Source organism: Argentina anserina, chromosome 4 (genome assembly GCF_933775445.1).
Source record: "Argentina anserina chromosome 4, drPotAnse1.1, whole genome shotgun sequence".
NCBI classification, from domain to species: Eukaryota; Viridiplantae; Streptophyta; class Magnoliopsida; order Rosales; family Rosaceae; genus Argentina; species Argentina anserina.
Window position 1 is genome coordinate 205,945 of NC_065875.1, and position 25,716 is coordinate 231,660.

A 25,716-nucleotide genomic window follows, 5' to 3' on the forward strand; every position below is an offset into this window, starting at 1 on the left:
TTCTCTTATTGTTTCTTTGTCTGGTAAAGCTGGCTGACACATCTTTTGTTGCTTTATTTGTTATTTGAGAATTCTTTTGTGCTAAAATTTAAATAAGATTCTTGTGGAGAAAAAGAGATGAAGTCTGTTGCTGATATTAGGCTGTGGTGGGTTATGAATATAAAATTTTGATGAAAGAATTTACACAATTTTTTATGCGCTCACATGTTTTCAAACATCAATAGCTTTCTTGACTAAGTATAGGGCTGAATAAAATTTGTTTGTTGCATAAATGAGTATGGTAGTGTATAATTAGTCTGGAAGACGGAGGGAAGATTCAACACGTCCATGTGTAGCTGATCTTGATATTCATGCAAGAAATTGATGGTGCACAACAGCATAAGAATGTTTAAGCTCACCATACTTAATAATTGCTTCATTAGTGTGCATCCATGTGTTTTGTCCAAAATAACTTATATTTATCTTATTTAATATGAGTAAATATAACTTCTATTGCAATTCTTATCAACTGAAAAGAAACTTTAAAATGTGTTTGATTAGGCTACTCCAGATATGGCCGTCACTCTTCTTGAAATTGCAAGGATCTTTGCAACTAAAGCCCCAGGAAAGATTGATGCTGATGTTCTACAACTACTGTGGAAGGTATTTTTTTCTTAATTCAATCATCATGTCAGACAGTTCTTATCTGATTAATTTATTATGAGGAAAATGCACCACCAGTCCCTGAATTCTTGTGCGCAGACCACTGTGATACCCGAACTCACAAAGCTATCAATGTGGTGCCTGAATTCTTAATTTGCTATCAAACACATACTTATGTCAAATTAACCTAACGGATCCGTTAAAGATAGAAAACATAAAAGGTTGACATGTCTTTCACCACAAATGACAAAAAATTTATGTTTTCCTTCCCTCTTTTCTTCGTGTTCGTTTCTTTCTTCATCAATTCTCAATCTTCTCTGTGTCCAAAAAAAAACAAATCCTCATCTTCTCTAAAGCTGCTATCACATCATGTTTGCTTCACACTATATTTGTAAACTCCATCCCTTCAATCCAGTATGATCTTGAACCCAGAATGAACCAAAACTGAAATACAAAGATAAATCAATAAAGTTCAAGTCATAAGGAAACTGGGTTTGAGAAGCCTCATGTTCTATACTCGTGTGAAAAGCCTCTCTCGTAAACCGTAAACTCTACTAAAGAAAAAAAAACCCCCAAACCCCTCTCTTTCTCAAGCCACTCATTCACCTAGCCACCTCTTCAGACCTAGCTCATTGCTAGTATATGCCGTTGGAGTCGATTATTGGTGTTTTGGGTTAATCGGTGGTTCTCCCAACAGTTTGGACAACGAGCATGATGGGGATTCAGATGTGTTTGATAGCAAATTAAGAATTCAGGTACTACATTGATAGCTCTGTGGTGGGCTGCACAAAAGAGTTCAGGGACTAGTGGTGCATTTTCCTTATTCATTATTTGTATTTTTTATTTTTATTTCTTAAGCGGGTTTTGTTTCCCTTGGATTTGAGACTTTGTTGTTTCTTTTTGTCATGTTTCTCCACCTTTGCCATCTGTCTTATGATTAGTTATTTAGGCTACAGATTTCTTTGGCTTTTATACAATTGACTTCCTTAGCATGATACGGTGCATTGCCACACTTCCATGTACAAGAATCAATTTTAAATAGTATATTTGTATAATCTATTTTCACTTTTTGCATTTTAGCACAGATGTTTGTCTTCCTTCTCTTTCTCAATTTCTTGCTCTCCAGTATTTCTGTTTCCATTCAACTTTGAGATTTAATGCCCCTTCTTGCACATCCAAACGGTTTGACTGTTAATTTATCAATTTCCTGGAATTCTCATGGAAATTGTTCATACATCGATGAACAACTGGTTACATTGTGCTTTGATTGACTATTTTCATTGTCTTGTCTTCTTGATGGAAATTGTAGACTTGTCTTGTTGGCGCTGGTCCTGATGGGAAACACACTGCATTAGAAGCAGTCACAATAGTTCTTGATTTACCACCCCCACAACCTGGATCGATGTTGGGGATTACATCAGTTGACAGGGTATCTGCTTCTGATCCAAAGGCAGCTCTGGCTTTGCAGAGATTAGTACAAGCAGCAGTAAGCATCTTAATGACCAGTAGATGCTTTATTTGCTTCTCTTTGAATTTATTTTAGTTAGATAACATGCAAGAGTTCCACCACTATTGAGTATTATAGGTATGGTTTCTTGGAGAAAATGCGAACTATGCTGCTTCTGAATATGCTTGGGAGTCTGCAACCCCTCCTGGTACCGCTTTGATGATGCTAGATGCAGATAAAATGGTTGCTGCTGCCAGTTCCCGCAACCCTACTCTAGCTGGTGCATTGACTAGGCTACAGAGGTGTGCATTCAGTGGCAGCTGGGAGGTATTAGCTTCTACCTCAATGTTAGCCACTTTCCTTTTCTTTTCTTTTTTTCAAACTTCGCAATAGAGTCAAATATGAGTTTCGCCTCCTCTTGTACGTGTCTATCATCACTTTGTCAGTAAAGGTATTGTTGAGAGCAGATTTTCAAAGCATCTATGGTAGTTTGAATTGGCGGTCCCTTCGCATGCATGCAGGATAAATCCGATTTTTGTTGAACCTTCTTTTCTCCCCGCTACCGTATGTTTGTTTCTAACTTCTGTTAGAATTAAAGCACCCTACCAAAAAGCAATTAGTAATGGATGGAGAGGATCAAGATCTTATATATTATCATGCATGGCTTAAAATGCCTGATAGTCTACATTCACCAACTTCTCCCCGCCCTAGGTCACATAGGTATAGCTGATTGCAGTGATTGGGGACATGTATGTAGGTCTCCCACGGCGCGGATGCATATCCGGTGTGCACGTGGTTGAATCGGAAGTTATGTTGAAGACCAATTGGCAAGAGGCGACCATTAATTTATTGATTATTATGCAAGGCTTAGAATCTGAATTTGGGGTTCTGTAGTCTCCACCACTATCACAATGAGTTTTCTGTATAATAAAAGATAAAGAATATCGATAATGAATCATTGAACTCGCCCTCTGCTCATGTGCTCAGAGCGTTGCAGCATGGTGCATACATGCACATATATGTTTGGTGTATTGCGGTATTAATTATTATCTATAAGTTGCAGTAGCAGTAGGCATTAATAATAGAACTTGGAGGAGTAGAAGATGAATAGGAAAGGAGGAGACAGGACAGGTCTAAACTGGATGTCAATGGCCTAGATAAACTGAGGTGGTAAACATGAGAGTTATTCTGAGGTAGACAGTAACCTTGCCTAGATATATGAAAATACGTTGAATTGACGAGAAGGATAGGTGACAAATGACACAAACATCATCCAAGTCATGGATGAATTATAGTCACACCTCAGGTTGCATAAAAAAAACATTGCATTCAAGTTAGATTTGTTACTAAAAGTCTTTTAATTTTTATATATTTTATTATATATAACCTGTTGGTTTTTTCTGTTCTCCAGGTTCGGATCATTGCTGCTCAAGCTCTCACAACTATGGCAATAAGATCTGGTGAGCCTTTTAGGCTACAAATATATGAATTTCTACACACTATAGCACAGGGCGGAGTGCAGTCCCAGTTTTCTGAGATGCATCCCAGTAATGGAGAAGACCAAGGAGCTAGTGGCACAGGCCTTGGAGTTCTGATCAGTCCCATGATAGAGGTTCTTGATGAAATGTATAGGGCACAAGATGATCTGATCAAGTAAGTATTTTTTTTCTTCTATTGAGTTGATTCTTTTCAAAAGTATCCATACTTATTTGTTCCATGGGGTTAAATAGGGAAATGCGCAACCATGATAATGCTAATAAGGAATGGACAGATGATGAGCTTAAGAGACTCTATGAAACCCATGAAAGATTGCTTGATCTCGTTTCTCTGTTTTGTTATGTTCCAAGAGGAAAATATCTGCCTCTGGGACCAATAAGGTACGGCTTGTCTTTAAGTGCTTCATCTCTTTGTTAGTATACATGGTCAATCTGTTTTTTGTTTTATGTATATATCCGATATGTGAAAGAACAAGACTTCAAGAAGAGAGTTTATTAATGATGTGGCTATTAGTACAAGGTATCAACAGTAAAAACTGTTCGTATTACTGAGTTACTGACAAAACCACACAAATTGCCATTTATGTCTATTATTAACCAAATATATATAGAAATTTATATCTATATATTCTTGATATTTCCGTAGTTTCCTTCCAACAAGAAAGAACAAATTACTTAGTCTTTGACTGTTTGTCTGGGTGGATTTGGTTGGTTGGTGGTTGGGGGTGTGGGAAGGCGAATCTTTGGGATAGAGTAAGATACTGGCCAAGCTCTTTTTTGGGGTCTCAGTTTATGTGGTTGCAAAAGATTATTGGCCAAACAAGTGTGTCAAAGACTTGAATCTTTCTTCCTTGTTATGTTGGAAGATTGCTGTTTCCTTGTTCTAGGGTAATTTATTATTTATGTGATTCCCAGTCCAGTTGCTGATATTATCTGTTGAACTATAACTTTGGGTTTCATCAATTCAATCCCTTGTCTGCTGATGTCATCAGAAAAGTCTCAATTCTCACCCAATAGGTACGTATCGTCAATACTCACTCAAATTATTGTGTTAAGTCACTGACGTGGTAAGGGGGCTTCTGTTACTTTGATCGAGTGGACCTATTGGGTGAGAATTTGAAGTGCAGAACTGATCAAACCCTAAAACTAGAATTTAGTGGTTTTTTGTCGCTCTGCCCTTTTGTGGACCTTCTTGTCATTTCTAAAACAAAACAAAGTTTTACCTCTAACAATGTCACCTTGTCAGATGATCAGCTGTGAGTCATTGACGAGTGTGAAATAGATTTAAATTAATATTCATAGTGCATATGGTTTCTTATTGCATGTTTCACTATATCTGGATTGCTTACCCTCTTTTGTTGATTTCCCTTCTCAATCTTATGACAGTGCAAAACTTATCGACATCTATCGAACCAGGCACAATATTAGTGCATCAACTGGTTTGAGTGATCCAGCTGTTGCTACTGGAATATCTGATCTAATGTATGAGTCTAAACCAGCAGCTTTGGAGCCTGATGGGCTTGATGATGACCTTGTGAATGCTTGGGCAGCAAACCTTGGTGATGACGGACTGTTGGGAAATAATGCACCGGCAATGAGCAGGGTAACGAATATGTTTATTTAGTTTTAACAAATTTTTTTTAATTCAATATGGTAGTCTGAACTTCAATAAATAATTTTCTAATGGACATGCACATGCACATGCAAGGGGATGTGGTTGTTAAATAGTGGGTGCCAACTTCACGTCTCTGTTATAATACATATATATAGACAAAATCTCAGTTGTGGACGGTCGGGATTAGGCGATTATGGCGACCAACGACGTGCAATGACGGGGCGGATGGTGTCGGTCGTGCTCCACCCTCCTAGCACTCATGTCTGTGTCGTCCAGACACCGGCCGGAATCTCGAAATTTCCGCACGGTGCCCAGAAATTTGAAATTTCAAGATTCCAACACATACAAGAGTGCCGGGGAAGCATGGCCGACACCATTCGCGTCGCCGGAATTGCTGAACGACGGTGTGGACCGTCTAGATTCGGCCATTCCGGCCACCGGTGACGCGCAATGACAGCGCAGATGGTGCCAGCCCTGCTCCCCCCCTTGCAATCTCGTTTGTGTCGGCCGGAGCTCCATCCGGCAACCCACATCGTTCGGAATGACGAAATCGTTGGAATCTGCCCAGAAACTTGATTTTTGCAAATTCCGGCCGCAGTAGGTTGCCGATGGAGCTCCAGACGGGATCGCCAGGAGGTGGGTAGTGTGGTTGTCGTGGTCCGCCTCGTCGCTGCAGCCTGCTATCGCCGGAAATAGCGAATCCGGACCTCCGTAGTCAAGAACGTCTGTATATACATATATATAAACTCTTAGTTGAGACGTCTGCACCGTGCTGACTCTACGATTCCAGCGGCGCGCGATGACGACGCGGAAGGTGTCAGCCGCACTCCCCCTCCCAATGCTCCTGTCTGTACCGACCGGAGCCACACCGTCGGTCCATGGCAGCCGAAATTTGGAAATTTCTGGAATTTGCCGAGAAACTTCAAATTTCAAGATTCATGTCGGCACTGCAGCTCCTGCCAGCACAGACAGGAGCGTCGAGAGTGGGGAGTGCGACCGGCACTTTTTGCGCCACCCGTCATTGGAATCACTGAATCTGTATGGTGCGGACCTGCAATGGATTATAAATATATAAAGAGCTTTTCAGGTGCAGATGTCCCGATTCCGGGGACGGCATGTCGTAACGGCGCGGTGGATCAGCACAGCCGCACTACCCGGCAATCTCGTATGTGCCAGCCGGAGCTCTATCAGCGACCCACAGCGGTCGGAATCTGCATAAATCAAGTTTCTGGGCAAATTCCGGTGATTCTGGAGGTGGGTAGTGCGGCTGTCGTGGTCCGCCCAGATGTTGCAGCCTACCGTTGCCGAATCCGTACGGCCGCACCTGAAAATCCTCCTATATCCTACTCTTGTCCCAATATATACTATACTCAGAAGGAAGATCAACAATCACATTATTATAAGTTTCTTTAGATATAGTTTACATGTCAAAACGTAATTCCCCAATTATTTGTTCATACTTTGTCCTTGATCTTTACCATAGTATGGTAAATGTACTTGTGTTAATATATAGTGGTAAGCTCAATTAGGACTTTACTGGAAGTTACATGGTCAGTCTAATATTTGGATTGCCATTTAGTGGCCAATGTTCAACTAGTTTCTACAAGGATAGAATGATGGGTTAGAAGAAACGTTGTGGGTCCCTGTATCACTAGGAACGGCCAGGACTGTAGATGTGCATTGGTTATAGGTTTCATATCATGCACTTGGAAGTGCACGGATGTGGTCAAAATTTTGAAATTGGGATCAAATCTGACTTTCCTGTAGTGGGTAGCGTAGTATTCCAGTCCTCCAGAAGCGATTCTGAGTATCTTCGTAAGAGGTGGCTTGCCACAGGTGGCGTGCACAGGAGTTCTGGTACCTTATTTGCATTCTATCAGGGGAATGATTATATCTGAAGCAGGGGTGATGGCACAAAAAGGTGCTCACTTAGGTCCAATAAATGGTAGGCACCCCATATGCCAGAAGAAGAATTAAGGTGTAGTGTGCATGTTGCTAACTATCCAGGGATTGTTGGGTTTCCAGCCCATGTGTTTTTCCTAAGATGGTTTCTTAGAGTATGGTGTTCCGGTAAGGATAGGGAATCCTTATTGATGATGGTTTACTTGTAGGAGGAGGTTTTACAACCTACCACTATTAGGAATATGATTCCTATTTGGTATATAAGGAGGGGTTATGCTCTAGGTTTAGGCATCACAGAGACAGAGAGCAAAGTGTGTTCCATGCTCGGTTAGAGGGTGAGAGAGGGCAGAGAGGAGAAAGATAGGAAGAAAAGAAGAGTCCTTGTTTTCTTAGCCTTTCTTGTGTACCCATTATTAATATAGTGGAAGTGTGTGTTTCTGTCCGGTGGATGTAGGCAAAGCTATTTGCTGAACCACCTTAAATTTGTGTTCTTGTGTTCTTTTTTGTGTGGTTGTTTCTCTTGGTTTGCTGTGCTTGTTCTGTTTCTCTGACTAACTTGTTGACCGATTCACTACAAGTGGGATCTCATTATGTGGGTATTAGTGGATCAACTTCAGTCACATTCCGCAGAAGAGAGCAAAAGTTTTGAGAGGTGACTAGAAGCTAGGGAAAGAGAGCTCAGTGGGCCATACAGTTACAAGGATTTTCTCGGGCCTAGCTCAGAAAAATGTTGTTGGCAGGTCCAAAGTGATCCAAGTCTGAAATGTGGAGAGTTATATAATGAAAAAGAAAACGAAGTATGCGACTTGGGAATTTAATTCACATAAACCAGGAATCTAATATATTAATTGTGCGTCTTAGAGACAGACAGAAGAATAAGTCTCCTCAAAAGTACGGTGAAAATCATTTTTCTGAAAGATGGTTAAGTTCTGGGCATCTCTTTAGACCTCTATCTGGGGAGTGTAAAGATTACTCTCTTTCAACTTTTTCTAGATTGGAAAGCTGTTGTAGTCTGCAAAGGATGTTATTTGTTACCCATCACAGTGTCTCATTAAGGTTCAGAAAATAGCTTCCTTGCTTTAATATTATGAATGATATTTTGCATAGGTGCTTGATTAAATTTCATCTCTTAGAAAGAGTATTTAGATACTATGATTAAAGTTTTTGGTTTGCATTTTGCATAGGATGTTATCTGTTACCCATCACAGTGTCTAACGTTAAGGTTCCGAAAATAGCTTCCTTGCTTTAATATTATGAATGATATTTTGCATAGGTGCTTGATTAAATTTCATCTCTTAGAAAGAGTATTTAGATACTATGATTAAAGTTTTTGGTTTGCATTTTGAAGTATTTTCAGCTCACAGAAGAATGTCTTGATCCACCCTGAGTGGATTAATCTTACAAATCTACTTCTGTTAGGTTAATGAATTTCTTGCTGGTGCTGGAACTGATGCTCCTGATGTTGATGAGGAAAACATCATCTCTAGGCCATCAGTTAGTTATGATGATATGTGGGCCAAGACACTTTTAGAGACTTCAGAACTGGAGGTATGCTCTTTGATAGCATTCACCAGGCCACTGCCAGCCGTAGAGCTGGAGTACCAATGTATATGAAAGGGTTGTAACTAAGTAATCAATTACATTGCAGGAAGAGGATGTGAGGTCATCTGGGTCATCTTCCCCAGAATCAACAGGCTCAGTTGAAACTTCCATATCATCCCACTTTGGGGGAATGAATTACCCTTCACTTTTCAGTTCACGACCGGTATGAGATGCATTAATTATTCTCATGTTCTGTTTTTCTTGTACTTATTATTAATTCATACTTCTGATTGTTCTGCTGATCGCATGATTCGGAGATGCTAGATCTATTAACACGCTTGATTATTTAGTCTTTAGAAACAAAAGTTCTTTATGACCGGTTTATATACTCTGCCATGTTGGATCAGTTTCAACCATTAGATTTGAACTTTTTATAACAGCCAACGGTCATTATGTTGCCAACACATCAGAGTATCGATACTTTGAGCATGTAAGACGTTGCCGTTTAGAACTTTTATACTGAGTAGTTCTTTGGTGGTGTTAAGCTAATATGTAATAACAACCCGCCCTCTATAATTGTAGTTCCTTATATAGGTAGAGCCAAATTATAGTGCACAGTGCATTATGTTATGAGCTATAGTCTATATTCATGTTTGCATTGAAAGGCCCAGCCATTGAATTGATTTGACAGCTTGGATCTCTTGGAGGCGCTGTACCGATTTAATCTAATTTTAAAAAGGAAACATTGGGGAACCCTGGAGGTCAAAAGATGGATGGACTTTTGCTCAACGCCTTTGTTTGGAATAGAAAAAAAATGTATCATATAATGATCCGAGAAAAGTTATGCTTTTGGTTTCGTAAGAAAAAGAGCCGCAGCCTGTGTCATGAATGTATATCCTTGCTAAGAGATTCATAAAGGATCAAAGCTTTACGATCTTAAAATTCATCTTGTTGGCAAAAATAAGTGTTACCTATCTTGCAAAGGATCAAGTAGTTGTTCTGATACTTTTTGCCTTGTTAATCTCTGAATATTACTGGTTACTATGGATCTTGCCTCGACATACAACATCTACAATATAGGATTTATTATCTAATTAATTTAATTGCTTGTAGCAGGAGAGGTCTGGAGGAAGCAAATATAGCAATCCATCTATGGGGGGTCCCTCATTCAGTGAGGGTCTAGGATCTCCAGTTAGTTCTCATTGCCTCTTACATATCTAGTTCCTCATTCTCTGATTTTGTAAAATTTCTGATTCTCCCATTCTTAACAGATTAGAGAAGAGCCCCCGCCATATTCATCACCTGCCACACAAAGATTTGAGTCGTTTGAGAATCCCCTTGCGGGATCCCAGAGTTTTGGATCCCAAGATGATGAACGTGTTTCTTCTGGAAATCCTCAACATGGAACAGCACTGTATGACTTCACTGCTGGTGGAGATGATGAGGTAATGAACTCCTAATGATCTACTCTGGCCTTAAAATCTTGTTTTATGATATGAAGCAATGAAGGCGTCTCATTTCTGACCTGTCAGCAGGCATATATTTGTATAGAGCAATGATCTTATGAAACAAAAGCTTACGGGATGATCCTCTGCCTTGCAGAAATATTCTGAAATATTGCTGTTGTCTCAGTCAAATTAGTATGTCATTTTTACTGCTAACATGGAGGTGGCTGATATGGTTTTCTGTCTATGCAGTTAAATTTAACAGCCGGAGAGGAGGTTGATATTGAGTACGAAGTGGATGGCTGGTTTTATGTAAGTACACAGGATGCATCGGTTTAAAAAATATTTGTGGCTTGTCGGTGCTCCAATATTTTGAAAGCAAGATTTTTGCAATTTGTCCCTCGTTTTAATCTTATTTCATTTTATTATAGTTATCATCTTTGCCGCGATGATTATTGATTTGATTACTAGATATAGGTTCAGAAACATAAGAGTTTGTTGTCTTCATTTTATGTATGTTATCTATTGTACAAGGAAAGATAATGATAATTTCTGTCCCAAAATTAAGGTGTTCACCTAGACCCCTGGTAGTGAATTCTTTTAGAGTATTGCATCTGTTCATTTTGCTGGGTCTTAATTTTCTCTGAAGTTTTCATTTAGTTATATATTTTGTTAGTTACCAGTTGTACTCTTTCTACTCAGTGCTTCTTTCAAGTGAGGAACGAATGGTGCTAATATGTTGGGCCATACTTAACACTTTGCAGGTAAAGAAGAAACGCCCTGGGAGGGATGGCAAAATGGCTGGCTTGGTCCCAGTCCTTTATGTTAGTCAATCTTGATATGCAGATTGACTGCTATTCTTGGTTCTTCACTGTCCTATCTTAAGCAGTGGGCTTTCTTGCGCTACCTGGGAGTTTGGATCTCCAGTTTGGTGCAACATTATTGAATCTCCGAGTACATCCACTTTTTTTTAGCAGTTGGAGTTCATTGAGAATCAGCCAGGATGTTGGTCGTTGTTTATAGTTGTATTATATGTTCATATTGTTTATGGTTCCTTTTACATTAACGTTGCTATATCCCTTAGTTACAAAAGGTCGTAGATCTTACTTGAGTGATTGTCCAGGCAATAGTTTGCTCATTTTCGTTCATACTTTCCAGAGTTGCTTCTCTTATCAAATTATATACATGATTGTATCCTTGTATCTCGGTTTTAATTGAAAAAAGTTTGGGAGTTTTGGATTTTTAGGTTGATTTGGGTTCTCATTGTTTTGGTAAGCCTATAGCTGTTGATCTTGATAGAAGCTTTGCAACATATATTCGATGTTTGGTTATGCTTGCATTGCAACCCTAAACTCGTCCAGATTGAATGTCAAGCTGGTTGCTCAGGGAGTATGAGAGCAGCACATATTTTCATCCAAGGATGTTTATTTGCGATCAATTGTGTTTGGATCGAGTAAACTAAACCCACTATGAACGTGAAGTTGTAAAAATGGTAGATGATATTGCTAGACAACGGTCAGAATACAAATTACGGCCATATACCCACATACACCAAATTACGATCGACCGAATCAAATACCTACACCACTGTCCTCTTTTGACAGATATCTACACCAATGTCCTCAGAAGCAGATAACAGCCATAAACAATAAATGAGAGAAATAATTTTGTTGGAAAGAAAACTAGCTGACAATAGTCTTAATGGCGGCACTTAGTAGCCTCAGAACTAAACAAACGAGTAACGCACTGAAACCTTACCTCCCAAAACAATTTTGAGCATTTTTGGGGATATAGTGCAGTCATGGCTTCGTCCTCTCCGTTTCAACTGTGCCAAGGTAGGAGAAATAGACACCGTAGTTACAACATAGCCTCCCGCTGCCACTACCTCTCCCGGCTTCATAATCTTAATAATGTAATACAGGTGATTCCTTAACCCTAAATCCTAACTCAGTTACTCGATCAGCCACAATTTACTGATTTAAATATGTTTTGTGGGCATATCAAAACAAAAATGAAGATTTAATTGTGACAAGGGCGGTTGAGGTGCTTCAATAGCTCAATAGCTAGCTTATCTTGGCATTTAATTTCTTTCAAATGAGCCCTTTTTCAACTTAATTTTTAAACATTGAGAAAATCAGACCAAGTCAACGCTTTGGTGATCAGAAGGAAAATGTTTTTGCGCCACAATCATATGTGGTATGCCGCATGTCACATAATCTTGTCACGTCAGTAAATTAAATAGTCATAATATGTCATTTCTAAATAAAAGGACAAGCATATCCATGTTAATCCAATGACTGGATTATTATAAAATATAAATTTTTTATCTTTTATTTTTATTTTTTCATTACGATAATGCTTTCAAAATGTAATTAATTTTATTTATTTATGAAAGTATGATTTTGTGTGTGTGTGTGTGTATATACATATGTATGTGTGTGCATAAAACATATTTTCAAAATAAAATAATTTCATCCGTGAAAAATATAGATGTGTGTACGAAAAATATTTTAAAATAAAACTATTTCGTCTTAAATAATTGTGTTAGATTTTTCATTTTTTTTGACAAAAAGATGAAATTTTCTTGGGTATTTTCTTTTATACCATTGTAACATGCAGTATTAATCTTAGATTTTAATTAGTATATACATGGACAAAAATAATTTATTACCTTAGTAGTCCATAAAATCTAATAAAATTGTCATAAGATTATAATCTTATTTCATCACGGTAACTTTTTGAAAAAAAATATCATAAAATAATTTTCGAATAAATGTAATAAGGTAACTAAATCATGTAGAGTTTAATTTCTATTTACTAAATATGGTATCCGAATTATGTCCATGAAAATATTTTCTTTTTTATTAAACGAAAATATTTCTTAATTTAATAATTATAATGAATAAATATTAAATAAGGATATGATTGTATTTTTATTTAAAATAATATTTTATGATTATTTTTAATTACTGACGTGACAAGGTTATGTAGTATGCCACATAGGATTGTGGCGCCGAATCTAGCGCCGATTATGGTGCCCTAACAGTGCTCATGACCAGAAAACCTTGAAGTTATCTGATTAATATGCCAGAAAATATTTTGGAAATTTGACAAACAAATACAAACTTGAAGATCCAAGCCGAACAATTCTTTCTAATTATAAATCATTAAATGAAAACAAACTATCCACCCTCTTGCATGTATTTAATAAAGACGATTAGCCGTTCCAGTTCTTTATTCAAACAAACAAAAAAGACGATAATATGGAAACTATATATTCACCGTCGAATTATATGAAGCCTAATTGGTGTGTTGGATTGCTAAGTTGCTATTTGCTACGGACAGATTACACAACCATTTCTCCCGGGAAAATAATACCTAGGAGATGCTTTTATATGCACTTTAGTGAATTAGGTGCGCCTCCACGTTTGTCCACATGATGTATATTTAATTTTGTGGTTAGTCATATTGTATACTTCGCAACAAGATCCCAAATCAACCCTAAATCTCACACGTTAGTTCACTGATTTCCGTTATCAAATACATGTATACGTAGTTATGTACGTAATTCATCTTTAATAAGCTGTTGTAAAAGTGAAAACAAATGTAGGTTGGATAATATAATATTGAGCATATACTACTAATACATGTTAATAGTGAGTGATTCTCTCATAAGAACTTTCAAGACAATATTTGGACGATTGTTTCACATTGTAAATTTGTAATGGTATTTTTTGCAACACACACGTCATGTAACAACAGTTTATTCAAAAACCCTCGTGGAGTTTTCACAATAGAGATTCTCAATATATAGAATCATCTAAAACATAATCCGAAAAGTTTCATACAAAAAAAAACAAAGAAAGAAAAAAACCAAGACCTAATTTAAAAGACAAAGAACACAATAATATATAGAATGAATAATGATTGACATGTAGTATTCGTTTGGTAAGAAGTGTAGCTGAAGGGCATTAAGGGGGAAAACCCATTCATATGAAGAAGAGCATGAGGACAAAGGTACACATAGTTTTGTAATAGTGTATTTGCTGGTCGTCTGAATGTCTGATATATTGAAATTGTTAATGCTCTGACAAAAAAAATGTTAATGTAAGTGATATGCAGCCCACCATTTTAGAATGCTGGGAACTGAATGACTTGGCCAGTCAGCCACCACAGTAGACCACTTAAAACTTTAAAGTAATTACCTACCTTGATCCTTAATCAATTAATCGACTGGTCGATATATCAGCATTTCATTAATTAAGCTGCTATAATATAAGTACGGGAGATATGACCAAATGAACAAAAATAATTCAAAATTTGTCTATTTCAATTCCCGTGTATCCAATTAAATGTTTATCTATACAATTACATTACTACCCTTATCATTTCAATGTTTAATCACAATCTCACCGATGCATCAACCCCCCCCCCCCCCCCCTTGTCTCTCTCTGAAGCTTGCAGCCTCCGACCAAGAAACTTGGATCTAGAAATCAACCACCCCCACCGCCACACCAAATCCCTTGTCGACTCACCGCCGGAACAGAAACCACGGCGATGGCGGAGCTTATTGATCTCGGCGAAGACGGAGTCAGAGCTTCGTCGTGCAAATCTCTCGCCTCAGCGCGACGACAACGTGATTCAAGGCCATTGAGGACAGATCAGTGTGTTTATTGACACTCTCCTCTCGTTTGCGTTCGAGCACCTGGCCGTGTCCTTCGCCGGCGTTAAGGCTACATGAATCATTAGGTCGTGGAGGAGCTCGCCTGGTCGATTGGGTCGGAGGGTTTGGTGGCCAGTCAACAACCACATCTACAAACGTCGTCGTCTTTTGAATCTCCCGATCTCACCTCGCCTACCATACCACAACACCACAATCAGGAGGCAGGCGGCTGGGGTGGTGTCGGATTTGCTTTGTGGATTATGTTTTTATTTTATTTTTACTAAGGGGTAGACGAGGACAACTCCAACTCGATGAGAATGACGCCGGATCGACGAGATCATCTCTCCACCACTCAAGGTTCAAGTTGACAAAGCTGACCAGGCCGAGATCAGCCGTAGTAGATCCAAGATCAGTGTCGCCAGTGGCGTAGCCATAAATTTTGTTAGGAGGGGTCAAAGTTATATATAGTTACGATTCTACAAATTAAATGACCTAACTATATAGGTATAAATTAGTTGTTAATTTGTTATTGCCAAAATATTAATAAAAAATAAGAAATTAAAAATAATAAGAAATACACTATAGTATGTATGAGATAAACCAAGTAAAAGAGAGAAAGATAATGATGAGAAAATTCTATAAAGACATTGATTTGCTTCAATCTTATAATATAATTAAAAGTGAGTAATTTTGTTATCACATTAGAAGGGGTAAAATGGATCAAATGACTTATATTGCTCTTAGATCAAAGTAAAAATCTAAGGCATAACACAATTGTCAAGCTAGTGAGAAATGTCAATTAACCCCTCTGGTGTCCATGTAGCTACGTCTACGAGTGTCGCTAGTCTGACGACGCCTTCACTATCTTTCTCTTTCCTCTAGTGAGGTGAGCCTCTTCCAACGATGTTTGGTCTGGTGCGACTAATCTTGTGCGGTGAGGCTTGATCGGGTGCAATTGGTTATTTATTTTCATTTTTCACCGACGAGATTGGTTGTGAACGAAATTGTTGGCTTCCTCTCACTGCACCGTAGTAATAAAATTACTAGACGCATGTGATGTTAGTCCAATCTGTTGTGGTCCTATCATTTTGGCATTCACCTGTTTTTGTTTACTTTTAAGTGTGAGCTCATATTAGTAAATCAACTATACATTGTTTATTGGGTAGTAACATAATTACTAGGGGTCAATAATATGATTATTGAGTGTTAGTAATATGATGGTTGGGTGTCATTTTTTGTTATTGGGGGATAATATGTGTCAGTAATTTGTTATTAAGTGTTACTAGTTGTCTGTAATTTATTATTGAGGGTTATTGGGTATCAATAGTTTATTATTGGAGATTACTGAGTGTCAGTAATTTTTTCCGGCGACCGGTAGCCAGAGTCCGACGAAAGTGACCGAAGTTTGGCGACCGGAGTCTAGCGACTGCGACTAGAGTCCGGTGACAGGTAATCGGAGTCCAGTAAGATTTCGACAAAGTGTCATCGTTCGTCCACTTTCTATATAAATGAGTGTTTAGATAGATGAGGGTAAAATAGTCTTAAAATTATATTTTTTGTACTACAAATGTTAGTTTACCTTGTGTTGAAATTGTCACATTTTGAACTTTGTCATTAAAATTGGCAATTAGAGATTTAAATTAGGAGGAATTTTTCAATTCTTCTGGAGAACCACGTGCCAGTATCTAGTGATAGTTCATTCCAATCATCATTTCACACTTAGGATTTAATTAAAAATCATATTTAAGCTATTTTATCAAAGACTATTTTAGATTTCTTTCTAAAACCATACACCCTACACTATAATACCTAAACTCTAAAATCCTAAATCCTAAATCCGAAATTTTAGTTCATAATTATTAATACTCATGAAGGTCATTTCACAAATAATAAAAATACATAAATTATAATTTTGGTGTAATAAATCCATGTGTTGAAATATAACAAGTGAGAAGAACCACTGGACATTGCGACGTGGTTTTCCGAGAACATTAAAAAAAATTCTTAAATTAGTATGAAACGGTCATTTCCCCATAGTATATAACCTTAATTACCTAGTCCGCAAATGAAAAATCGACAATATATTAAGCGATTTAGGTAATTCGTCACTTGCGTATAATACACTCAATTAATATCAATAATATGCCTAGATCGGACATCCACATATTGGACAGCTACCTCGACTCATCACCACCGTCTGTCTAACTTTCTTAAGGTTCTGATTTCTGAAGGCAAAACCCTAGCGACGGTACGGGCGGCGAAACCCTGGCTCTGGATTCTCCTAATCAGAATTACTCATCAGTGAATGAATCCAATGGGCAGAATATATTTCGCATATGAGTTGGTGGGAAGATGCCATCCTGTGGACGTCTGCAGATATTTAATATTTCGAATTTAATTATTTAATCACTCATATGCTGCTATCTTTGACTTGCTCTAGTACTCGATTGTAACACGACTTCCACGAGTGATTCCTTTTTGTGGCTCTGTGCTGTTTGTTGTACTTTTTACCTCCAAAGAATTCTTTTTATTAATGTAAGTTCTTGTTTGTCAAAAACAAAAACAAAAACACTATTAAGCATATATATTTACATATATACAGCTGCTTAATTATTTCCCAGCATCTTCCCTCCAATGAACTCGATTGATCTACTGGCCAAGCTTCATCGAACTCACTGAACTACATATATAAAATCTCTATGATACGGGACCAAGGGAGGACTTATTTTAAGGGGATTGGAAAGAAAAAAATAACAAAAATCTGAGACTTTCCTAGCTCGCTAATAATTGTGGCCAGTACCTTTACTGTCAGATTTTTTTTTTTTTGGAAATGACCTTTACTGTCAGATAGTCTGATGCAATTGTTGGTAATCCCAACTGTAAGAACGAGTCACCCGTCACCCGAGCAATGATGATATATGGAAAATACACCATATATTCTAATGAATAATCATTTTTGGAGTATAAAAAGAGTTTATTTATATGGGGAAACGGTAATGTTCAAAACCCTAGCTGAATTGAGTTTAATTTGGATTAGTGATTGTATAAGTATATTAGAACACCAATATATAATTACAAATGTATTTGAGTGTTAAAATCTCAAAAAGTTAAGAGATGTGGGTGTACGTAGGTACTGTAATTAGCTAATTTGGTAAGTGTCAGGACATATATTTTCATTTAGGATTTTTGTGTCATAATATGACATCAGTGCCAAAATTATATGCGATATGTCACATAATTTTGACACATCAGTAAATTAACTAGTTATAATATGTCATTTTTAAATAAAAAGATAATCATATCCATGTTAATCTAACGACTCTAAATTATTATAAAATATAATTTTTTTATCATTTATCATTTATTTTTCATTACGATAATGTTTTTAAAATGTAATTAGTTTTTTTATATTTATGAAAGTATGCTTATATGTATATATATACATATGTGTGTGCGTAAAACATATTTCAAAACATAATAATTTTATTCGTGAAAAATATAGATGTGTGTGTAAAAAATATTTTAAAATAAAACTATTTCGTCTTAAATAATTTTGTTAGTGTTACATGAGAATTATTATTCTACTTTTGTGTGGGTCTTAGCCTTATTAGGTTTCATGTTAGAAATAAATTCGCATCTCTGTAATATATTAGGACTCCGAATCATACGGGATTGTGGTTATGTAATGCCTATATATAGACCCTATTATCAATCAATAAAGTGTTACGTTATGTTCTATTACATCGTTATTATTCTCGTTTTGTTCTTCTTACAACACGTTATCATGCACTTTGTTCTAAAATGTCTGAGCGACGAGGCTACCACAAGAAATGATCTCTATCCCTGAAATCCTATGATATGCTAGCCCTCGTTGCCGGAAAAAAAATCGACAAGTAGTTGTCGACAAAGAAACCCATAAAAAGATAAAAAACCAAAATCGATCTTGTTCAGGGCACCCAGAAAATTTGCTCTAGGCACCCAAGCCTTTTCTTCCACAATCGAATTGCTAGTTTTCATGGCTGCATGTCGCCGCCCTCGTCCTGCCAACCCTGTACACCACCTCTAGTCACCGTCCGGTGCCACTCGTGACCCAACTTGCCCTGCCCAAGACTCGTCGCCGCCTTCTTGTTTAGCATCGATGTCGTCGTGCGTCCCCGGCCTTCAATCTCGCGTCGTGCGTCTCAAACTAATCTCCGATGACCTAGCTTTGCTTGACTCTTCATTGGCCAGTTTCGTCGACAATATTCTGAGGTCCAGATCGACCGCCTCCGACCCGGTAACCGCTAAGCCTGCCACCCCCTCCTCTCCGACGCTAACGGTGCCCATCCTCCGTCAGTAATCCCGACCACATAAGGTGTGGCGCCACGGTCAACCCAGCGTTTCTTCTTACCGACGATGTCGAGCCTCTCCGACCGTCGATCCATAGAGGTCTCCATCGCTGCATCTATGCGAAAGGCATATCTCCCGACCCGGATTTTGCCTGACCCAACCCGCACAACCCAACCCAGCAGCCCCTTTTGGGCCTACGGCATGCCGAGCCCAAATAGACCCTTGGGCTTTAAAACCTATTTCTTTTCTCATTTTCATTTCCTATTTGTTTATATCATCATTTATTTGCACGTTTTAGTTTTCTAACTACATTTCACGTGCTCGTATAGGAAAAATGATCAATTCTTGTACCACTGTGATAACATCCATGCCTGAGACGGACGTTACTCACGCGCAATTTATGACATCAGTACGACGATCGAAAAGGAATTCATCAAGCAGCTTCCTCCATGACGATCGATTTGCAGAGCAATTTAATTATATGCGGTCTATTTGGAAGACCAACAAGTATGTTTTTTCTTAAAATTGCTGCTTTTGAACATATATATATAAATTATCGGGCGCTATTAGCCTTCTTCATGTCTCTATTCTAGCCTTTCTTATAACGTCGATGAGACTAAAGAGGGATATGATTCCCCTCTTGGTCGACTTTTTTTCGTGTGATGGTTCTAGGGGAGTCACGTTATTATTTAAAGGGAAGAAATCAATTTTCGTGTGGTCACCTGAGTGCACCGCTATTTTGAGTGCGATCATGAGAATCGCCGATATGCATCGATTATTTTGTGATCATATACATCACAACTATTCTAATTTCGTTTACATACTTGAATAGTTTCGATTATTCGAAATCTATACAACCTTCGTTTCTTATGGATACATTGTCATCGCGACTGTTATTTGAATGTTTAAGTTTTCTTAAACTCATGTCTATAAACGATAATCTCAAGGTCTACGTACTCATTTACTTGAGTTGAAATTTATTACTCTGATGCAGCACTATTTGTTGATAAAAGATCCCAAAAATAAAAAAATTCATGGGACACACACATTTAACGTGATTTAATAACCATCTATGACGTTGTATTACCAAAGTTGACCTTGATGCATGTTCCACATCCAAGAAACACATGTCATTTTTGGCACTTGTATCTATTTCTTGAGGGAATTTTGGAGATGGGAACGTAACATTCTTCCATTCTCAAGTAAGTAAATTTTTTAGCCTCAAACTAAGGCTCCGTCCGATCCGATATGCAAGATTTTGTTGCTACGGACTTTTAATTAGTCAATCTATTTTGACTATATTTTCTGCATACTATTTTTCAAGTATGACGTTGGCATTGCCATGTTTCTTGCTCGACTTTAGTTTAAGTCGTCTATTGCAATTGGAAGCTTGGTTGTGTTGTATTAATTATTAAATATTGACATATTCAATAAAATTTCTCGTATTCCTTGTTTACAAGATGATCTCATGAGAATTTTATTTGCCTTAACTTATCATAAATTATCAACGTTTGCAACTCACGTAGTTTATAAATTTGCCTATTTTGGGTTATATGACACTCCAATAGTACTACGTTGTGAATTTGGACCTTAATCTTTGAAAAACGGACCTCGGAACGTCAAAATTGATGTCGTTTTTCCCAGTTACTGTTCCGGCGTTTCCAGAATGTTTTCTGGCGTTCTCGACATTCTTCCGGCCACTTGCCGGCGTTTCCAACGCCACCATCCGGTTCCTGACGGCGTCCCCTGTCGGACATGCAGCTCCGGCCTCCTTACCGGCCAGCTCCAGCTTCCGCCGGCCAGTGTTTCTGGCAATCGGCGCCGCCAGTTTCTGGCGAGTTTTCCGACTATTTTTTCGTCATTTCTCGTCATTTTTTCGGCATATTTCCCGCAACTTTTTCTGCCATGTTTTCCCAGTCCAAATTTCACCCGGTTTTGAGTTATTTGACATGGTTTTCCGGTTAATTTTCTGGTTTTTCTCCAAGTCATTTCATAGTTCAAAGGATTTTATTATTATTGATGACCACCCGCACCAATTGGATAGTTTTTACCACCTAATTGTTTGTTATTCAACTGCTACAATACCATGTTTTTCCAACTCTTAAGTTGATGAATGTAGTTCTATTGCCATGTGTTACATTCGATAAGATTGCACTTTGTTTTAATCCCCCTCTTACAATATTCTACGGTGTATTATCTAGAGACGTTCACCGTGTCTTTGACTCTCTTCATTTTGAAAATGTCCCGCCGTGAAATCGAGTGTCTTGCTAATTGCGTAACCACCCACACTGTTCTACGGCGCAGGTAATTATTTTACGAATCTCGTGCGGAGATGTTTTATATCTTCATGCCTTGCTAAGGACCTACATGCCAATGATGAATTTTCATCTTGATATTTGTGTTCAGAATGGAGAGGAATAAATATGTCAGATTTCATTGACAGTAGCTTTGTTAGCCTGCAGACATATCTTTGCTTGCCTGCAGTAGTAGCTTTATTTAACTCAAGATTCTTTGAATCATGGGTTCGGTTTTGACATGATCATTTTTTTGTCATTTTGAACGAGATATGATGATTTGAGTTCTTTGAAATTCACATGATCATCTATTTTTCATGTTCACGAAACGATTGGAGGACCACCTCACTCGTGCTCCACACGGTGAGGCCGTGCTTATCTGTGCCAAGCACGGTGAGGCCAAGCTTGCCCCTCTAAGCGGCTCCATGGCATTCAGGCCGTCGGTGGCGGCATCCCCTCTTTCACAAGAGTTTGTGATCCCTCCCGTGCTTTCTAATGCCTCCATGACAATCTCTTATACCCATCGCTCATTTTGCAATGCTTGTTCTCTTGATAGATTTTAATGAAGTCTTTCATTTACTAAGGCACTAACCGAGAACATGTCATTCTTACAAAGTATTTAAAGTGACATTAGTGGACCGTATCCAACCGATGCGTACATTTTTCGGTATTTTTATGGTATAGGTTAAGAGCATCGGCGCGTTGGTCACACATCGATTTGCTTTCCATATTGAACGTTGCATTTCCTAAAGTTTTTAGCTATGATCATCATACTAAAGGGTCACCACCCTTCCCATCCTCTCAAATATATTTGATCGGATACCATTGGAGAGTTCACCTCCACGACTTTGATGATTTCATTTTGCATGTCTACTAGGGTCGTTGTTGAACATATTATTCCTCATGTTCATTCTTCATGGGTCTACATGAAAAGATTAAGTATTTTGGTTGGTTATGATTTATGAATCAGCAACACTTGTCCGCTATTTCTAATCTACAACCGTGGATCTCTATCCTGCGATATTAGCAGACGGTCACTTTGATGAGACATACTTCCCGTCGTTAGAGGGAGATATGGAATGCTCCCATTTCGGTTGTAACGCCAGGAATTGACGTGGTGTGACACTATGTCTCATTAAGATCTGGCACTACTCAAAGTGAGCAAATGTGCAACGCATTATCGACATCCAGAAAATCAAAGATTCGATGCTCAATGACTTTACCGATATTGCGAAAGTGACGAGATCGCACATAAATGATGTGATGTGCCGGTAAGGTTGGAACTCTCAGTATATGGGAGAATTTAATATGACATAGTCCTAGCACCGTTGGCACCATCCCTAACAGTGGGAAAGAAGCCGGCGATGACACCATCGTATGCTGTGGTATTATTGGTGCTTGTGGTATTGCACCACAAAACAAGGGCGGAAAATGCAAAGATGGACTAGTAAGGGTTATAGCTTCGGTCTTGGCTTCTACCTAGATGAGGGGGAAACCATTATTCTCTAGAATCAAAAAACCAGAAAGAAGCGAGGTACGTAGGCATAAGTATTTCGCCCATCATCAAGAGATATTCTCTATATATGTGTATCAACTAAGTTTATGTGGGACGCTACAGACTCATTTTGTTGATCTTAGAGAATAATAGAAATCTCTCAATTGATCGTATAACCGCGTGCGCGTGTATAATGGATTGATCTCACATGATTGATGAAGTATTCGCTTATGCTCTTATTCTGTTGTAAAGTATCAACAATGAGCAACTTGACCGAAGTGGAAAGAATCAATACAAGCTGAACTACACTTGTTATGTTAGTCATTGTTCGTAAGTGTAAAGAGAATGATGAAGTCATGTGATATTTGCAAGACTTATGGCGCATAGATTGTCTCATTATTCTAGTATTGACTACGATGAGTTATCTCGTTATGGACATAGTTTCTTTCCGCTACTTAATTAGTATTAGTGTCCATGGAAACTGATTTGCACCATATGATAGTGGTCATTGTATATTTGTAAAGGGATCTTGACGCATATATGAGGGTGCCCGAGGGACTTTAAAGCCTCCATACCACAGAGAGCTTATGTAATCAGATTGCGACGTTCGAGATAACGTAATACAAATAGTTGCAAGAACTCATACCCATATATGTTCATATGAAAGCTAATTCTTGATTCTCGATTCCGTCTAAGTATAGATGATGAAGAGATTCAATGAGATATACATTCATACATGTTAGTGTTGTTGAGACACTATGGATTTCATTATGATGTGATTAACTATGCGCCTATGCATCGTCATTGGACTTCCATTGCTCATTTGACATGGGTTTAGTTCTACACTTAATGAACCAACACAAATCTGATCCACATCAACGCTGCTAGCAGCTCCAGCAACATCAACGTAAGCCTTGGTGTAGCAGTCGACACTGGTAGCGTAGAGGATGCGTACGGTTCTGTCTCGGACTAAAATCAGTCATTCATTGGTCCATTCCCCCATTCCTTTGTGAAAGACACATTGAATGTGACAAATTAAAATATGTCCAGTTTCGTAGGTCAACTTCAACAATACCTACATGATAGATCGCTCAATGAAATATGGTGAAATTAGTACCGTTGGAAAGGTTTATGTGTCTACTTTTCAAGGACACCAACCATTTGTTCATAGTTATCGTATCGACTTAGTTATGGCTGTTTTAGCAAAGTATGACAGTTCTGTCCGAGAATTTGCAAGTCAGTCAACTTAGACAGAACACTGTGAACTGCTCCAATCGACTTAGGTTGTGAACTTTATGTCATTAGAAAGCCACAGGTGTCTACTTTCCGGAACATTTTACGGTTTTCTGATACATATTGTGACGAATAAGTTATGGCCGTTTAAGTGAGGGAATGTCATTCTACCCGAGAATCTGGTTTTCATTGCAAACTCTTGTTTTGAGTTGTTATGCAATCTTGTTTCCTAAGATCTAAGTTTGGCTAAGTATAACATGTATGATATAAGGATGTGTGGTAAGATTAATGATTAATTATTAGCCCAAGACTACGTTTGAAAAAACATATAATGAATGTTGTTTTTTGTACTCCATGATTATGACACTAATTAGGAGAAGTTGTTTCGTAGACTTCAAGGAGAGTTGTTTCGTAGACTTCAAAGAGAGTTGTTTCGTAGACTTCAGGGTGAGTCTACCTCACATGATGTTATCAAATGTAGCCGGTGCATTGTGCTCTTTTTCCCTTCAATCAAGCTTTTGTTTTTACCCAAGAAGTTTTTATTTTGCTTGACAAGGTTTTTACTGAGGCAACGATGTGTGTACCATGCAACCTAGGCATGCGACACAAGGAGTGTTCCAGGATAATTACTATTATACCATTGTGTGTCTTAGCATTATTAGGTTTCCTGTTAGAGATAAATTCACATATCTATAATAGATTATGACTCCGAATCCTACGGGGTTGTAGTTATGTAATGCCTATATATAAGCCTCATTATCAATCAATAAAAGTTTACGTTCTTTTTCATTACGTCGTTATTATTCTCGTTTCGTTCCTCCTACAACAGTTAGAGATTTTTCATATATTTTTTACAAAAAGATGAAATTTTCTTGGGTATTTTATTTTATTAGCATTGTAACATGCAATATTAATCTTAGATCTCAATTAGTATATACATGGACAAAAATAATCTGTTACCTTATTTATCCATAAAATCTAATAAAATTGTCATAAGATTATAATCTTATTTCATCACTTGTAAGGTAACTTTTTGAACAAATATTATAAAATAATTTTCGAATAAATGTAATAAGGTAACTAAATCATCTAGTTTAATTTCTATTTACTAAATATGGTATCCGAATTATGTCAATGAAAATATTTTCTTTTTTATTATTAAATGAAAATATTTCTGAATTTAATAATCTTAATGAATAAATATAAAACAATAATATGATTGTATTTTTATTTAAAATGACATTTTGTGACTATTTTAATTACTGACTTAATAAAATTATGTGACATGACACTGAATATATCGTCATATTATAGCGCTATAGCAGTGTTATTTCATTTAAAATATCATTATTAGCTTTTGATTGCAGTGAAAATTAATTAATTGGTGCAGAATTGAGGAAAGGAAAAATAGAATGGACAATTGACGCGGTACACAACTACACATCTGTCGGTTTTAATTGAATAAATCATGATGTGCAATAGTGTGACTCGACATGATATAAACACAGAAAATAATAAAAGAAAGAAAGAAACGAAAGCCAGCACACCAAAACAAAATTCAACAAAAGTAAGAGCGAGCTTAATTTGACTTTGATATTGCCACCCACTCAGTA

General features: G+C 37.6%; 1 protein-coding gene across 3 annotated transcripts in view; it reads left to right on the forward strand.

Moving 5' to 3' along the window:
* LOC126791775 (uncharacterized) overlaps positions 1–11,340 on the forward strand; it is a 90,266-nt gene extending 78,926 nt beyond the window's left edge. For 2 of the 3 annotated variants that reach the window (XM_050518249.1, XM_050518248.1), the window contains 12 exons: positions 541–642; positions 1,952–2,128; positions 2,228–2,416; positions 3,501–3,742; positions 3,820–3,966; positions 4,972–5,188; positions 8,522–8,650; positions 8,751–8,867; positions 9,758–9,835; positions 9,916–10,089; positions 10,342–10,401; positions 10,854–11,340. In XM_050518249.1, coding sequence (XP_050374206.1) covers positions 541–642; positions 1,952–2,128; positions 2,228–2,416; positions 3,501–3,742; positions 3,820–3,966; positions 4,972–5,188; positions 8,522–8,650; positions 8,751–8,867; positions 9,758–9,835; positions 9,916–10,089; positions 10,342–10,401; positions 10,854–10,928 — 1,707 coding nt within the window. In that variant the 3' untranslated portion in view covers positions 10,929–11,340. The remainder of the gene's footprint in view (positions 1–540; positions 643–1,951; positions 2,129–2,227; positions 2,417–3,500; positions 3,743–3,819; positions 3,967–4,971; positions 5,189–8,521; positions 8,651–8,750; positions 8,868–9,757; positions 9,836–9,915; positions 10,090–10,341; positions 10,402–10,853) is intronic. The other variant, XM_050518250.1, reaches the window with a different exon arrangement.
* Positions 11,341–25,716: the final 14,376 nt, after the last annotated feature.